An 18,137-nucleotide genomic window follows, 5' to 3' on the forward strand; every position below is an offset into this window, starting at 1 on the left:
ATCTAACAACAACTACATATATATATATTTGTCCCATTTTTATACAAAATAGTGCAAACCCTACACTCTACTTTCACTTTTTTACTTAACAGGTTATCTTGGAGACGTGCCCTGTCAGTACCTGGAGAACATCCTCGGTCCCTGTCAGTACCTGGAGAACATCCTCGGTCCCTGTCAGTACCTGGAGAACATCCTCGGTCCCTGTCAGTACCTGGAGAACATCCTCGGTCCCTGTCAGTACCTGGTGAACATATTCTATTGGGTGGATGGACTATCATTTAACCACGTAGTCTCCTACTGGTGGGCATTTGGAAAACCCAGGTCTCTGAACCTCAGAGACCAGGCTCTATCATCTCCTCGATGCTGTGACTATGAAAGGGATTAGAAAGAAGAAAAAAAAAGTTGCCGTTGAGTCAATTCCGTCTCATGGCAACCTCTGTGTGCAGAGTAGAACTGGTCCACGGGAGTTTCAAAGCTGTGACCTTTCAGAAGTAGATCACCAGGCTTGTGTTCCTCTCAGCTAGTAGTTGAGGACCAAACTGTTTGCACCACCCAGGGACTCTGTGAAAGCAGCTAGTGAGGGGAAAGCACTGCCAGGAACTGAAGAGTCCTTATCATCCCTGTGCCTAATCAAGAGGAACAGACCAACCTAAGTGTGGACAACTGTGAAGCCATAGGCAAGGGTCTGTAGAGACCCTGACACCTCCAACAAACAGCTACCCGGGAAGGCTCTGAGGCCACAGGGACCTCCTCACTGTGTGTCCCTGGGCACCCGACAGTAAAGAACAAAATTAAAAACTCTACGTCAGAGTTAAAAAAAAAAAGGGCAAACTCATAACACCTAGAGCTAGGAGGTGAAGGACAGGTTCTCAGTGGATACGACAGTCTTCAGGCGTGGTGGCATTGCTGGGTCAGCAGAAGGATTCTTGCCAGAGACCCAGGTTCCATTGCCAGCCGATGAGCCTCAAGCACAGCCCCCAGCCATCTGTCAGTGGAGGCTTGCGTGTTGCTGTGATGCTGAACATGTTTAAGCATAGCTTCCAGACCAAGATGGACTAGGAAGAAAGGTCTGGCAAGCTACCTCCAAAAATAAACCAGTGAAAACCCTATGGATCACGACGGTCCAACTGCAAATGATCATGGGGATGATGCAGAACGAGGCAACACTTCATTCCACTGTCCATGAGGCTGCCTGAGTCAGGGGCTGACTCGATGGCAGCTGACAACGATAGTCCTTCCAGATATGAGAGTCCACTCCACGCAGTGCTCATCTGTCTCAGCTTCCCCTCACACATCAATAGTACTGAGGCTGCATGGGACAGTTAAACAGAAAATGCAGAGCGAGAAACAGGAGATCTGGACTCAGGTTCCAACTCTGCCACCAGTCCATCATGTGGCTTTGGGCCCATCATTTCACTTCTTTGAGACTCAGTTTCCTCAGCTGCAAAATGGGGACAGTAATGTTTACCTTACAGGGTCACTGGGGGAAGTAAACAAACCAACAAATAAAAGATGATTTCATGTGCCCAGTTCACAGTACCACTCAACATGATGTTGTTAGGAAATGATTAATTTGATATAAAAATTGATAAGAGTCCCTTACTGGCTCTCCAGCGGGGCCTGGTTTTCCATCTCTGCCCTCTTTGCCTTCTTCTCCCTGTAAAAGAAACTCAACTTAGTTACCAGGTCAAGGATGACGGGAGGGAAGAGAATGGAATGCAGATTCAACATGTCTTTTTTCCTAGAACACTGCTACGCTCACAGTTAGCAGCTAAGAGGGCATTTCGACAGACAGAAGAATTGGTTTGATTTCCTGGTTTCTTCCAACTCCAGGATTCTAGCTGCGGACCTGTGATTATCAGTGCCCGGCACACACTGGGAACAAGATAAACGGCAGTAGCATTATTGTTAAGGCTACTGCTCTGAAGAAGCCCCTACTGGACACTCTCATGAAGCCAAGCTTAGCACAGCGGGGACTCAAGCCTGGGCCTTGTGGATTGAACAGGTGATGAGGAAGGAGCATGCGGGCTCTGATGAAGATGAGGGCATTATATAACATGCAGACCAGTACTTAGTGCAGCTCCTGGAACACGAGCGTGAGTAAGAGCAAGGACTATTCTTGGGCTACGTTGGGTTTACGTTTCCTTCCATGAAATCCAGCTATGACCCCTCTACCTGTTCCCCACCCTCTGCGAGCTGACATGTTGCTCTACAAGGGGACTATAACCCTCATGTGTATCTAAACCAAAAACCAAACCAAACCCATTGTCATTAAGTTGATTCCAACTCATAGCTACCCTATAGGACAGAGGGCTTCCAAGGAGCAGCTGATGAATTCAAACTGCCGACCTTTTGGTTAACAGCCTGAGCCTTAACCACTTTGCCACCAGGGCTCCAGAAAGTCTGAAGTTCCCATCCTGGACCAACCTGGCCTAGCTCTTGGGGAAATGGAGTCCAAGGAGTAAGGTTTGGATCCTGCCTGCCACATACTGGCCATGTGATCTTGGACAAGTTGTTTAACCTCCTGTAGCCTCGCTGCCTCATCTCCTACACAGAGATCATAAGCCTGCCCTGCAGAGTCGCTAGGTGGCTCAGAGTCGATGCTTCTGCTTGCAATGCTGAACAAAACAGACACCAATAAATAGCACCAGGGCTGTGGCTGCCCCGACTGCTGCGGCTGCTGATGAAATGGTGTTAGCGCCTTGTTAGCGCTTTCAACCTCAGTGCCCGGGCACTGGTGGATAAAAAAATAGAGATCTGAATTTATTGACCAGCCAGGATGCTGTCCCCATACTCAATGTGCTCCTGTAACTCTCTATGAATGCTACTCCAGGCATCACCATATGAACCCCCCAAAAAACAGCTGTGCTGTCTGTGAGGTCTGGCTGTATTGATCCTCTTTTCAATTAAAAGTTTAACTCCAGAAACCATTTCCCTGGAACAGGGAGGCAGCAGGGAGGAGGGGCAGGAGAGCCATGCAGAGAAAACAAAGCCCCGTGCAATACATGAAACATCCAGGAGGAAGACCAGCAAACTCGGGCAGGTGGTGGGCAGGGGACCCTGTGGGGGACTCTGGTGCAGATGTTTGAGTCACCGGAAGGGCAGCGGCACCTTGCTGAGGGGAACTGGACACACGGGGCACCTACCAAATAACCTAAGAAATAGCTTTGAATTTCCGAGAAAGGCTGCCCCTTGCTAACTATATCACAGATCACTCTAACTTCCTGGAGCCTCACCTTTAAGAAACAGGGATGACCACAGCTACATTTCAGGGTGAGGATTTAGCATGGTAACATATAGTGTGCCTAGTTTACCGTAGATGGCCAACATGTTGTTGTTGTTATTAATAAATTAATTTATAATTGATATAAAATAATAAGAAATTTAGAGCCCCTGTGATGGTTAAGGTTGTGTGTCAACTTGGCTGGGCCATGATTTTCAACGCTTTGGCAGTTACGATGCAGTTTGGCAGTCACATGATGATGTGGTCACGTCCATAATGAGATTTGATATAATGTGATCACCTTTATGATGGGATCTGCTGTGAGTAGCCAATCAGTTGAAACAGAGTTTCCTTGGGTGCATGGCCTGCATCCAATATAGATGGACTTTCCGGCAAGGCTCTCAGGCTTTTGGTCGATCTGGATCCTGTAGCTGGCTCCTGTTCTTCTGACCTCCAGTTCTTGAGACTTGAGCAGCTTACCTGCCGTCTTGCCTACCAATCTTGAGATCCGTTGGTCTTTGCAGCCTGTGAGCAAGAGCCCTGCTCTCTGACATGCTGATCTTGAGTTTCCCAGCCCCTATGACTACGTGAATCAGGAGAAGCCTCCAGCCTGACCCACGGACTTGGGACATTCCAGCCTCTACAACCGTGTGAGCCATTTCCTTGATATAAACTTTCTCTGTATATATATTTATACACTAGTCTGGTTTTGCTTCTCTAGAGTGGCCTAAGACAGTCCCTTGCTGGCTCTTCTGTTACATATAATGTGCTTCCTATATATCATATGTAACATAAAGGGTCTTCTTTGCATGGTGTCTACCACTGATCTAGCATTCAATAAATGGGAGCTTGATTGTTTTATTTCATGGGAATGAATGGTAGTGCTCAACAAATGCTGGTGTACAGTCACTGGGTCTTGTATCCTCCACGGCACCTATCAGCAATGGAAGGAATTCTTATTTCTTATAGCCAGTCAATGTAAGTTAATACATCTTGCTTCCCCCAGTGAGCTCGGGTGCCCCTCTGGTCTGCTCAGGCATTGATCTCCGAGCTCACACAGCTGTTGTGTTTCCATCTATCACAGCATGCAACACACACCACATCAATGGTGTCTTGCTGTTTTGTTTGCCTTCTCCCTAAAACCACAGGCCCCCAAGGGCTGGAACCACAGCTTGGTCCATCTGTCCCTCGAGTGCTGACACAGGTCATAGGTGTGTTGCTCATTCATTTATCACTCATTCATTCGGCCATTCCTTCAGCCCAGATTTGCAAAGCAGCTACTCAGCATTGTGCTGATAAAAATACTATTTCAATAAGTAAATAACAAAAGTATGCATGGAACAAGATTAAGACTGACTCCACCAAAATTTTAATCATAGTTCGCTTTGGCTGGTAAATAAGTTGGTCATTACTTCACTTCTAATTTCTATAAGACACAAAACTCCCCTATATGACCATGCTTTGCTTCAATAACAAAAAACATATACTCGTTTTTGTCATACAGAAATTAGATTTTAAAAAATGCTACCTACTGGGATTCCTGGCAATCCAGATGGGCCCTGGGGGCCAGGAGGACCTTCTTTCCCCTAAAGATCCAAGACATAAAAACACCATTCAATCTTTCTGATTGGCATTTTTTTTTGCATTATCTGTGTGTGTGTGTGTGTGTGTGAAAATATACACAGTCATATACCATTTCAATAATCTCTACATGTACAATTCATTGACATTGATTATATTCTTCCAATTGTGCAAACAGTCTCATCATCCTTCTCTGAATTGTTCAAGCACCATTGACTTAGACTCATGCCCTCTAAGCTTCTCATCTAAACTTTCAGGTTGCTGCCGTCAATTTCATTTCACATAGATAATTCTTTAAAAGAGCACAATACTCAAAGTACACATACTTTATAGAAGGGACCAGTTGCTGGAGAAGGACAAGATGTTTAGTAAAGTAGAGCATCAGTGAAAAAGAGGAAGACCCTCAACAAGATGGACTGACACAGTGGCTGCAACAATGGGCTCAGGCATAAAAACAACTGCAAGGATGGTGCAGGACCAGGCAGTGTTTTGTTATATTGTACACAGGGTCACTATGTGTCAGAACTGACTTGATGGCACCCAACAACAATAATTTTTGGCTCAAAGAAGACTTCAGGAGACAGTTTTAAGGTTTAAAGTCTAAAGATTATTTCTGATGGGCTTTTCTGGAAGTAAATGATTGAGCACAGCATTGCCTTTGGTGGCTGGGGAGAGCCAGTCCATGGTTAGAAGGGAGGTACGCCTCTAGGTGTGCCTCTAGCGGCCCTACTGCTTCCCAGCCTTTGCTTCCTCCAGAGCTAGAGGTGCCCTGGGGCAGAGCATAGTTACCCTAGTTCATGGGTAGACTCCATTTCATAGACTCAGGGGGAACTAGAGATTGGCAGACGTTGCAGAAAGAAGAGATTGGGGCTTTGGAGTCCAAAAACCGAGATCCAGGCCCAATTCAGTAATTTATCTCCAGGCTTCCTGAGACTGGATTCCCCACCCGCACAGCACAGACAACTGCACCTGGAGGTGTTGTTTGCACAGAAGCCAACGCAAGTGGAGAGCTGACCAGAGGACATGCAAAACAGATGGTTTTATCATTAACATCGACTTGTCCAGAGGTTCCCAAACTTTTTACCACCAATGATTGCTTCTAGTGTCTCTTTCCCCTGTGAAATAGACCCCTATTTTGAAAGACTGCATTAATGAATACTTAATTTCTCATTTTGTTCCTCAATTACATACATAACTGTCAACCAAAGCTTTTAAGTCAGCGTGGGGTCATCAGTGTTACTGTTTCTATCACAAAGAGTGCTTCTGTGTTATTATATGTCTCTATTTAGAATTCCTACAACTTTATAATCTGCTAATAGTGTTTGCGTATATGTGTGGTAAAATACTGATGCCAGGTTTTACGTTTTAATCTGAATGCCACACAAAATTAGGTACTCTTGAGGGCTGTGATTGTGGCCTCCTAGAAGAAAACAAAAACAAAATTTGATCTTTATTTCAGGTTGGTATACATTTTATATGTTGTCATATAAAAATGATCTAATTAGGGAGCTAAAATACGACGAACACTCTCTTAACCAACCTTCCCTTAGCCACCCCGTGATAAACCAGCCCCTCCATCCTCTCCTAATGCCTATGCCTAGTAGCCACACTGCAGTACATCTCTGCCCCTCTGCTCCCACCAGGTGAGTTATGGGCTCACAAGGAGTCACTGTGTTTGCTCCTAAACCTATGTGTGCCTGTTATTATTTGCTATGGGTATTATACAATTTGATTATATATTAAAACCAAAAACCAAACCCGGTGCCATTGAATTGAATCTGACTCATAGTGACCCTATAGGAGAGAGTAGGACTTCCCCATGGGGTTTCCAGGGCTATAATCTTTACGGAAGCAAACCACCACATCTCTCTCCTGCAGAATGTGCTGGTGGGTTTGACCCACTGATCTTTTGGTTAACAGCCGAGTGCTTAACCACTGCACAATCAGAGCTCCCCAACAATATATTAGGTACCCAATAAATTGTAAGTAGAAAACAAAAAAAAGGAATTGTGATTTTATAACAAATTAACTTATGGGTTTGAAAATATTTGATAAAGATGAGTCACTCACTGTCTAAATAGCTATAAGATAGCTATACAAGATGGGGGAAGGATCCCTAAAACTCCTAAGATTCTACATTCAGACTGCTCCACAGGTACTTTTATATCCTCAAAGCTCTTTTTACAAAAGCCACAAATAGATAGATAGATGTTCTTTTTACAAGAATAATGGCATACGACTCAAAAAGCCAAAAGCCCATTGCCATTGAGTTGATTCCAACTCACAGTGGCCCTAAAGGACAGAGTAGAACTGCCCCATAGGGTTTTCGGGGAGTGCCTGGTGGACCTGAACTGCCAACCTTTTGGTTAGAAGCCATTGCTCTTAAACTCTGCATCACCAGGGTTTCCATGTGACTCAAAGTCAAACTTAAAACCTTCACCTTGAGCCTGTGTCAAAAGACTGGCAAACAGATGTGCATTTGTATGTTTTAATTCAAAATACAATGAAAAACGTTTGTATGTATTTTTTATTAGTATTATTATTCCCCATGTAACTTTTTTTTTTTTTTTTAACTTACCAATCTTCACTGGGCTAGAAGACATTCACTATGCTTTGGTGTGAGGTTTACGGTGAAGTGTCGGAACCATGGACAGCGTCAAGCACCATCCTAACTTTCCAAGGAGCCCCATGGTGGAATGAAAGTCTTATTTAATATGGTTTAATTCTTAGGAATGTAATGATTTTGCATCTGGGCTCCACATTTATTTTCCTAGAGCAAACAGCCCATTAGTTTTTATCAGGGAAATCTTTCGCTGTCTGAAAATCAATAAAAAGCTGCCTCCAGTATGTTTTAGGTGGGCTACTTCAAAAGAATTGAGTGGGTGATGGTCATAAAAAGAACCACGTAGCTGTAATTTTTCCAAGTTCAACATCCTTCGCTCCCCCAACCCCAGCCATCTCACACTGTGGGTCAGAGTGGAACAGCAGAAAGAACTCTGAAACACAAATTTTCAAATTGACTCAACTCCCAATCTGGATTTAATTTCCTGTAAGACCTAGTACTCAACCCCATTTGGCCTTGGCTGCCTTGTTCCAAGAAGAGGAAGTTGTACCAGGCAATCCGAAAATGACCTTGGCTCTGGAGTCCCAGGATGCCAGGACAGGGTGGAGCTTCTTGCTAGCTGGGCTTGGAACATAATGCTGAAATGCCCATAGACCAGGACTTGTGCCTGAACCTTACATGTCCTCACTGTGTGACCCCGAACTCATCATTGCACTTTTCTGGCCCCCACTTCTCTAATTTATAAAATGGGAATAGTACAAATACTAATTAGGTACTTATATGCATATACTCAGTTGCCATTCTTGATTTGGGCATTAGCAAAATGCCTGATGAATCGATGTTCACCTTTTGCTTTATGACATTGAAACCAGGAGCAGTTCTGGCAGCTTCCTGCAATGAAAGGAATTCTGGTTTCTGAGTTAAAAACTGTGGTCCAAATGCCAGCCCCACTATTTGTACTTGTGTGACCTTGGTAAGTGACTTCTCCTTTCTGAACTTCATGCCCCTCTTTTGAGCAGTAAGACTAACAGTGGCCACCTCCTGTCTAGCATGTTACCTGGCACATACCCTAGGCTCATGGTGGGTTGGCCCCAAACCTTTCGGCTCTCCAGTGTCTGCTCAGGATAGAATAGAGAGATGGGACTAAACCCAAAGACCTGTTGGCATTGGTGGTTGTAAGATGAATTCTGGAATACGTATCACCTGGTCATTTCATCCAAACATTTATTTTAGTGGTGAAGTAACCTGAGATTTCTGCCACCATCTCACTGCAAGACTAGCGTCAAATAGAACCTCAGAATGTGTGAGCCACAGGAGGCAGGGAAGGCCAGGGAAGGGCTGGAAAACAGTCAGGGTTCTGAGAAGACCTGAATGCTGAGTGAAGGCAGGTCCTGTGCCTTGAGGTACTTACCGGGGGTCCTTGGATTCCTGGTGGCCCAGCAGCTCCCGTGATTCCACCTGCTCCCTAAGAAGGACAAAGCAGGAAGTTGCTCAGCAGAGGTCATTAGTATCCTCCTCTTTGGCTCAATCGGTTAAGTGCTCAACTGCTAGCCGAAAGGTTGGTGGTTTGAACTCACCCAGAGGTGCCTCAGAAGAAAAGCCTGGCAATCTGCTTCCAAAAGGTGACAGCCTTAGAAACCCTATGGAACAGTTCTACTCTGCACACATGGGGTCACCATGAGTTGGAATTGACTCAAAAACAACTAACAACTTTGTAAATGGGATGATGCACCGATCTGGTCCTCTGCACACACCTCCCAGCTACCTGAACCATAAATCTTTCAAATGCACTTCTGCCTCCCCATCAGGTTGGTCTGTCCTCTCCGGCAGGACAAAGAAGTTGGAGGAATAGCGGCAGCATTTTAGAAAGGGACAAAGCAGCTAGCCAGTCATCCCTACAGCAACATACATGGCCTCACTTCAGAGCGGACGTGTCCAGCTACATACTAGGGGACATTTCTCAGCAGGAGGCAAGAAACTAACCCTTGGATTCATCTTCAGGGGAGATTAGGATAACATTTAAACCAACAGCCTAAGGTTCATGCTTCCCTGTAGGCAGCTACAGGGGAAAATTACATATCTAGTCCATAGCTAACAGGACAAGAGAGCGTCTACTTCAAGTGAGGATCCTCTACATAATTCTGGCAAAAGCTGCTAGCATCCTAGACACCTGGAACTAGCTAAATTGGAATCAAATTTCCTGTTGCAGACTGGGAACAGGGTAAGGGTTTTATCTGGAAAAAGGATGGCGACTGATCACCTGAAAACAAACCCTGGAAGAGATGAGCCCTGCTGGCTTGGTCCCTATGTCCCTGGTACCCTGGCCAGTGCCTAACTTATAATCAGTACTCAAAGAGCAATGCATAAATGACAGGAGGGACAAAGCCACCTACCTGTGGTATTTCTGTTACAGCAGCACTAAGAAACTAAGACGCCTGCCAGCACCACTCAGTCCCAATAGCCTTCTAGTTACACTGTCCACCAAGGCTCCCCAAGACCCTCTGCACTCTCCCCCAGGACCTGCACTTCTAGTTCATCCCTGGGCACTTTTCAGATTCCAGCCCATCTTATAAAATAAGAAGTAGGTCCAGTGTGATGCCATCTCCAATAAGTGTGGAAATGGGCTCAGATGTCAAGGTTAAAGAGGAGGAATTAAAAATCATTACTTACCGGTGGTCCAGGGTCCCCTGGGGGCCCCATAAAACCTGGAACTCCAGGATGGCCCTAGGAAAATGGGAGACAATGCTTGAAAGTGACACATAAAAAGTCTTTGTTGTTGTTATTCAAATACCAAAGTTTGAACAACTAGATTAGAGCAACCCAGAGTCTACCTTCCAGCCATGGACCATCAAGATTTGGTAAAGACACTAAGAACAAAAAGACCCCTTTTTAATATATTGTTGGTGCTTCAGTAGGCTGAGAAAGTACCTGACAGTATCTATAAAAATAAATATATCCAGAAAGTAGATGGATTTGTTTCAAAATAATGTGGGGGGGACTGTGTGGGGAGTATGAGGACGTAGATGAGGATATAGATGAAACAAGAGAGTCTATGATAGGTGATAGCTGTTGTGCGGGGTGAGGGTGCACAGGGTTCGTTTTATTATACTCTCTACTTTTTATATATGTTTGAAGAGTTTCATAAGAAAAAGTTACAAACAATTAAATGCACACACACGTGTCCACAGTGGAAATTGCTGGGTTAACCAAATCATAGCATCAGTACTATGACAATATTCTTATTTTAAGAAAGAGAATCCTTTCTGCATGAGAAGGGGAGTCCACTGCATATTACAAAGTGAGCCAAACAAGCTGTAGCGCAAAGTGCATGGCATCTAATGTTTAGTTCTATACAATAATGTAAAAACCAACCAACCACCAAAAAACAAATGATTTCCCTGCCCTCTACCTCCACAACCTGCCACTGGGAAACACAACCTATAACACTCAGTGTAGAGCACATGGCCCTGGACAACACATTTTATTTTCCAAACACAGATGGAATTTTGGCTGAGCATCATGTTCAGACTTTGAGTATAGCCCTGATCTTGCCGTCTCCGGTTGACTTGTCCATGTGCCTCAATTCCCCCACTGAACTGAAAGCTACGTGAGCTTAGGGGCTTGCCCATCACTCATTCTGTGCCTCAGAGCTTGGCACAGTGCCTGGCATAGAGTAAGTTTACAATGAGTATGATGGGGAGATGCAGAGGAGACAAAGAAGAAAACAGGGAGGGTGGGCAGGAGACAGAAGGAAAAAGAACTTTATAGTGACAGCAGAGAAGTACAACAGCCAGTTTTAAAGTGGCTGAAATACTGCTACAGGCCAGGGAGTTGAGACTGTGCAGAATCAGCAGGAAGCACCACGTACAAGATAATGGAGAGGCAGTTTTCAGTCCCATAGAAAAAGCAGTTGTCATCACTGGCATTATCCTATGCTGTGGATTAAATTGTGCCCTCCAAAATTATGTGTTGGAATCCTAACCCTTATACTTGTGTATGTAATGTAATGTATGTAATTACCTCACATGTAATATAATGTAATCATCTTCCATAGTGCAATCTAATGTAACCAATTAGTCAGTTGAGGTCATACCAGTGTAGGATGGATCCTAAACCTAATCACTTTTGAGTTATATAAAGAACATAGACACAGACACATATGGGAAGACCGAGGCCATGTAAGAATCATCTATAGCCAAGAAACCAAGGAATGCCTGGGACCGCCTACAAGGAAGGGGCCAATATAGCTTGAGTCCCCAATTTGGACTTTTAGCTTCCAGAACTGTGAGAAAATAAATTTCTGTTCCTTAAAGCCCCCCACCCACTTGTGGTATTTGTGTTATAGCAGCAAGAGGAAACTAAGACACCCTACATTGCATGGGGAGACATGGTCCAGCAGGAGCTGGTTGGACACTGATCAGAAAAGGTAGTATCTGTAAAGCATTTCACCTCGCTTTGTGAGAGTCACATAATAGGCACTCAAGAAATGATGGGAAGGAGGGAGGAAAGAAGGGACCATTTTGTAATGAATCACTGCCATTTCTGCCAACAAGATATACTCAAGGTAAAAGGGTCCAAAATTAAACAAAGAAAAGAAAAGGAAGACTACTCAGATGTAGGAGGATGGGGAAGGGATGACAATGGGTCAGGAGTAACAAAATGGAAACCACGAAAATGTGATCCTTTAAAAATCCCCACGGCAAGCAAAGAAACTACAAGGAATGACATCAGAAATGGCAGGATGAAAGATACCTATAAGAAAAAAATACCTGTGCTTCTTCGGGGTGAATAGTTTATTATAAAGTAAGTTGTTTTTACCTGATCACCTTTCTGCCCAACTTCACCATCTACACCACACTCTCCTTTAGTTCCCTTGGAAGAAAACACAAAAGAAGAAAGAAAAATTTTACTAAAGTTACATTGCAAATGAAAGAGTTTTCACACATCTTTTACCCATTAATTTGTTCATTCTTCAACAGTCTCTTACCAAGTTTCTGCTGTAGGCTAGGCATGGTGATATCAGATAGAAACAGCAAGGCCTGGCTGAGGAATTGCTGGTGGAGTGGCTTACCTGGTTTGTAGGGTGCTGGGGGTGCAACGAGAAATGGTGCTCAGGAGGCAGGCAGAGCCCAGTTGATTGAGCACCTTGTATGACAACTCCTGAATGAGGATTAATTGTAGGCACTGGAAACCATTAAAGGGGTAGCCCTAGGTTTTAGAAGGGCTCCTCTGACTGCAAGATAGATGAGCAAGAAGGCCCAGCCTGGAGAGGGAAGGATCATTTGGGAGGAGATTGCAGTGTTGGAGGTGTGAGAGGGAAAGCAGTGTCATGAAGCATCCATGGGCCTAGCAGAACAGGTGTGGGGTGAGGAAGAGGAAAAACCTGGGATGTGGATGGACATAGGCAGCACTGTACAGTGAGTGAGGAGGAGACTGCTTCAGCACATGGGCTCCTTGCTCCCTCCCTTACTACCTGTGAGATCTTGGATGAGTCACTTAAACTTCAAGAGCTACTGTTTCTTTATCTATAAAACAAGGAAAATAATGATGTCTACCCCATGAAATGGGAGACTAGAACAGGTAATACATGGAAAATAGCTAACATAAAGCTCAGCATACAATAAATTATAATTATGATTTATTATTTTGCATTTGAATTCCAGCTTTGCCATGTACTGTGTGTCCTGGAGCAAGATGCTTTGACTCTGTTTCCTAACTTCTAAAATTGGAATAATAGGGATAGTGCCTAAGTCATAGGGTTTTGTGAGGATTAAATGACCTAAAATGTACAAAATGCTTACACTAGTGACAAAAAAAAAGAATTAATCCTTAATAAACATTAGCTACCATCTTCATTATCATGACCATAGTCATCATCACCACCATTTTCATCACCATTATCATCATCATTGGATCAACATCATCATCATTGTCATGTCATCATCATCATCACCACCACCACCACCATCATCATCATTATCATCATCACCACATTGTCATCACCACCATCATCATCAATGGATCAACACCATCATCACTGTGCTGTCTTCATCATCATCATCATCATCACCATCACCACCACCACCACCACCACCATTATCATTATCATCATCACCACCATCATCATCATTGGATCAACATCATCACTGTCATGTCATCACCATCATGACCACTCCCACCATCATCACCATCACCACCACCACCACCACCATCATCATCATCACCACCACTACCACCATCATCACCACCACCACCACCATCATCATTATCATCATCACCACCATCATCATCATTGGATCAACATCATCACTGTCATGTCATCACCATCACCATCACTCCCACCATCATCACCATCACCACCACTCCCACCATCATCACCATCACCACCACCACCACCATCATCATCATCACCACCACTACCACCATCATCACCACCACCACCACCATCATCATCACCACCACTCCCACCATCAGCACCATCACCACCACTACCACCATCATCATCATCATCACCATCATCTTTGTCACTGGATCAACATCGTCATCACCGTCACCACCACTCCCACCGTAATTATCAGTCATCATCATCAACATTATGGCCATCATCAAAACACTCAAGATGTTCAATTTACCAAAATTATTTTTTACAGATGAGCCCTGAAAGTAACACGCAAAGTTCCAACATCTTAACTGTCACCTATTTTAGTTCTGCATTTACTGTGTCAAAAATGTATTCCAGTAAAATGTTTTTAAACAAAAACATCTCCGCTCCTTCAAAAGAATGCAAGATGCAGTAAAATAAGCTCTTGGCAGTGAGCCAATCTTGGCTGTGGTTTCAGAACTGTCATTTCTTGTCTTTGCATCTTTGAGCAGGTCACGTGCCCCCTCAGCTTTCCGACTGTTAATCCCGTAAATGAAGGATGGGGGCCGGTCAGCCTATGAGGGGCCTCCCAGCTCCAGAACCCCATACCTCTGTCACTGAAATGCCACGCCCAGCCCTCTTTAGCTCCGGGTCGTTCTACAGCACCTGCAGCTCAGCAATGACTACATAATCACACTCCCTCCCCACCTCCCTGTGGTATATCCTGAGGCTTTAGGTGAGCTCATACCTGCAAAGTGCCACATACCATTGTTTAGAGGAGAAACAAAAATGGATTCAGAGGAAAAGCATCTGTTCCAATGTTTTTGCGTGTAATTATTTCTACTGTCTCTAAATCTATAATACCAGCATGTTGTCTGCCAGCCGCTTTGTAATCTCTGTGAAAAGAAGTGACAGAATAGCCTGCTGCTTCCCTGACATTAAGGACAATTGCCTTAAAGCTAAATGGTTCCCTTCAAATTCCAGTCCTCAGTCTGGGTGTGGAGTGGTTTCAACCTTCATCTTACAACAATGAAAATGTCAGGAGCTCAAAGACCTCCACCACAGTCCCCTTCCAACTTCCCCACTGCAGCCAAGGATCAAAGCAAATGCAGCCACACCCAAGCCTGACTCACTTCCCTCCAGAGAAGTGGACTGGCATTGACAGATCCCCTACTCTGTGCTGGCACTCTACTGGAGCTTTCCCACATGAGATTCCATTCCATGCATTTCTCTGTCCATCTATATCCTGCCCTGATCCAGAAAGTATTTATTATGTCTATGTTATCTCATTTTAAGACAGGGAGCAAAGTCCCTGAGATCAGAGGGTGCCTGTTTGAGAAATAGTGAAGAGATTTCTGTGGTTAGAGGAGAAACAAGTAAAAGAGAAACAGACTATTCTATCAGGGAGGTAATAGGGGGTTGAGTGTGGAACCCAGACACTTAGTAAGACAGAGAACAGAGGGGCCCCAAATCTGCAAACAAAATAACAAGAAATGGGCCAGGGAGCAGAAACAAAGCCATTCCCCAAAACAATGGGGCAGGATATCTAAAAAGAGCCTGCAAACTTCTTTAAAGTTGCCTTTCAGAAGCAGTTGGAGAAGACCAGGCCCAGGGACATGCACAGAACAACCACCTGTGACCACTGTGTGACCTTCCACCAGGGGCAGTGAGGGTCTGCAGCCCCAGCCAGGGAATCGAACCTGGGAAGTGGGAGACTGCGCAGGTGCAACACCCCGTAATAGGTCCTGCTACAAATCCCAGAGGCCTCCAGGACAGGGGCCATCTTGGAAAGCTGATACGTGGGCACCTTATTTAACATATCCTCATCTATGCCTATGAATAAATACAAATCTTTTTTCGCCCAAGAAGTTTTAAAAACTCAGGCCCGTCTTTTGTTCTGTGAGATGAGGGTATGCGTTGCTTTGGCCCTCCTCATCTCCGCTTGCAAGCCTCTTCGATAAAGGTTTGCTCGTGTGGAAAACTACTTGCCTTACCTGCTCATTCTCGACCAGTGAGGCAAGAACCTTATTCCGGTAACAATTTCACTATCGAGACTACCTTAGAAGGTGGGCATTATTACCACAGTGTAAAGATAAGACTCCCAAAGATCAAAGAGGTTTAGCCACTCACCTGAGGTCACACAGCTAATAAAAATCAAGGTCTGGAATCCAACCCAGATCTGTCAGTCTGATTATCAAGTATCCGGTTATCTCTCCTGACCTAGTTACTTTCCTGGTTATCTTCCTAGACCATGATGCCTTGTCCCACTGGTTTTATAACATCAACGGCACTAGATTTATAGCCAGAAAGCCTGGGTTCATCCATGCGGACCATGTGCCAGGCCATATAACAATTCTACACACCAAGGATATAACAATCCACAAACAGGTCCAGGAGAGCCCACCTTAGTCCCCATTACCTGGTTGGTGAACAAGTGGGCAAGAAGGTGACAAAAGTGTTTTAATTTTCCTGGAATCCAGATTTCTGGTTTCGTGGAATTGGGGTGACCCACCCAGGCCATTTGCTCTCAGGTATCCTCTTGAACCTTGAGCCTTTAAGAAACTGGTTCCATAAAGTCACCTTCAAGTCAAACAATAGCCTAGTAAGCAGCTTAGCTTACCTTAGGTTTATTGGGTTCTTTTGGAAAGTTATCTATGTGCAGCCAGCTTTGAGAAGCAGGAACTCCAGAGTCTAACTAGAGGCCGTGTTTTAGGATGTGTGATGTGTCCTTGGTGACTGTTTCTGTAACCCACTGGCCCTGTAACCCTGCACTGTGCCTTGTTGCTGTCTCCTGAGAAATCAACCTAACAATGAGCTACATAATCCACCTTCACTGTCCCCTCTTCGGAGTGCTTTCCCAAAACATACAGGCTGATGCTATCCAATTTGAATCCTATCAACTCTCAATAAATATATTCTGCTACACTAATTTTTGGTGTTTCTCTAAGCGTTTAAGTTTCTGACAAAGGAAATAAAATGCTTTTCATGGGGGTAGGAATCAGCTGCATTTTCAACCTGGGAGAGGCTTTTAAATCTGAGTCTGCAGAATCCCATGCTCCAGGGTGATGGCTCTGATGACCATCTTGCTCCTTCTTCTTCCTCTTTGTGGATCATAATCATAATAGCAGCCACTATCTCCAGACCCTGACTCCTTAAGTCAGTGTTTTGTGCAGTTTGGAAGCCTGGAATGGAGCTCAGTAACTGACTGTGGCATTAACGTTCACACGCCCAGCTGGCCCAGGACAGCAGCTGCACATCTTCCAGATAAAGCTTGGGGAAACTGGTTCCTAGCTGCTCAGTGACATTTGCAAACAAACAAGCAAACCAGACCTCTCAGCGATGCACAGGACCAATACACTCCCATGTCTTTGGTTTAGAAGTATGCTAGCAGCAATCCGAAGCACTCTGGCTGGACAGGATTTTCAGTTTACAAATTCATCTTCGTGTCTACAGTTCTAGCAAAGATTCCATTTGAAAAATGTAGCTGAACAGAGATGAAACGGAACAGTTCTCCCCTCTGTGTTTTTGGCAGGGGGCCAAACCAGTTCATTCTGGTTCATACCCCTGCTGAGTGTTTGTATTTCCACCCAGATATACTGAATCTGAATCTAAATTTTAATAAGATCCTCAGATGATTCTTATGTATAATAAATTCTGAGGTCCACTGCTCTACTAGTGGTTCTCAGAACTGGTTCCTAACCAGCAGCATTAGCCTTGCCTGGGAACTTGTTAGAAATGCAAATTCTCAGCAGGGATTTGAACCAGAATGAACCAGTTTGAAGCCCTGCCTTTTGAAGAGTGGCATGGGATGAATGAAGACCACAGAGATGGGCTTGGGCTTGAAACCAAGAGGCAAGACAGCTGTGTGAGTCCTCAGGTGACGTGTTTAACCTCATTGTGGCTTGTTTTCCCACAAATAAGTGGAGGCAAGGAGAAGCTACAAGGGGGGGGGGCCTTGCCAGAGACAGTGTACACAAAAGCATTGCTCCCTGTGCTACTAGGAATACAACACAATATTAACTAGAGGGAACCCTGGAGTTGGACTAGTAGGGATCAACCTCGCCTATACAACCTACTAGTTTCAGTGGCAGAATTCTCTCCATCAATGCAAGAGACCTGAATTCAATTCCTAGCTGATGCACCTCAAGCACAGCATGACCACCCATCTGTTAGCGGAGGCTTGCACGGTGCTATGATGCTGAACAGGTTTTCGCAGAGCTTCCAGACTAACACAGGCTAGGAAGAAAAAGACCTGGCGATCTACTTCCAAAAATCAGCCAGTGAAAACCCTATGCATCACAACAGTCCAATCCCTTTGTGCATGGAGTCTCTATGAGTCAGGGACCTCTCAGTGGCAGCTAACAAGGAGATTTGTAATACTGACATTTAATCTTGCTAAATCTTGTTTT

The 18,137-nt window shown here is 44.6% G+C and overlaps 1 protein-coding gene across 1 annotated transcript in view; it reads right to left on the bottom strand.

Annotated features, from left to right (window-relative positions):
- The window catches only part of COL22A1 (collagen type XXII alpha 1 chain), a 301,234-nt gene that overhangs the window by 30,458 nt on the left and 252,639 nt on the right, over window positions 1–18,137 (bottom strand). Inside the window, exons 47-51 of the mRNA XM_064268112.1 lie at window positions 12,186–12,239; window positions 10,038–10,091; window positions 8,779–8,832; window positions 4,756–4,809; window positions 1,604–1,657 (exon numbers count right to left, since the gene is read on the bottom strand). Of these exons, the coding sequence (XP_064124182.1) occupies window positions 1,604–1,657; window positions 4,756–4,809; window positions 8,779–8,832; window positions 10,038–10,091; window positions 12,186–12,239 (270 nt within the window). The remainder of the gene's footprint in view (window positions 1–1,603; window positions 1,658–4,755; window positions 4,810–8,778; window positions 8,833–10,037; window positions 10,092–12,185; window positions 12,240–18,137) is intronic.

This window comes from Loxodonta africana, chromosome 14 (assembly GCF_030014295.1).
Source record: "Loxodonta africana isolate mLoxAfr1 chromosome 14, mLoxAfr1.hap2, whole genome shotgun sequence".
In the NCBI taxonomy this organism is placed as follows: Eukaryota; Metazoa; Chordata; class Mammalia; order Proboscidea; family Elephantidae; genus Loxodonta; species Loxodonta africana.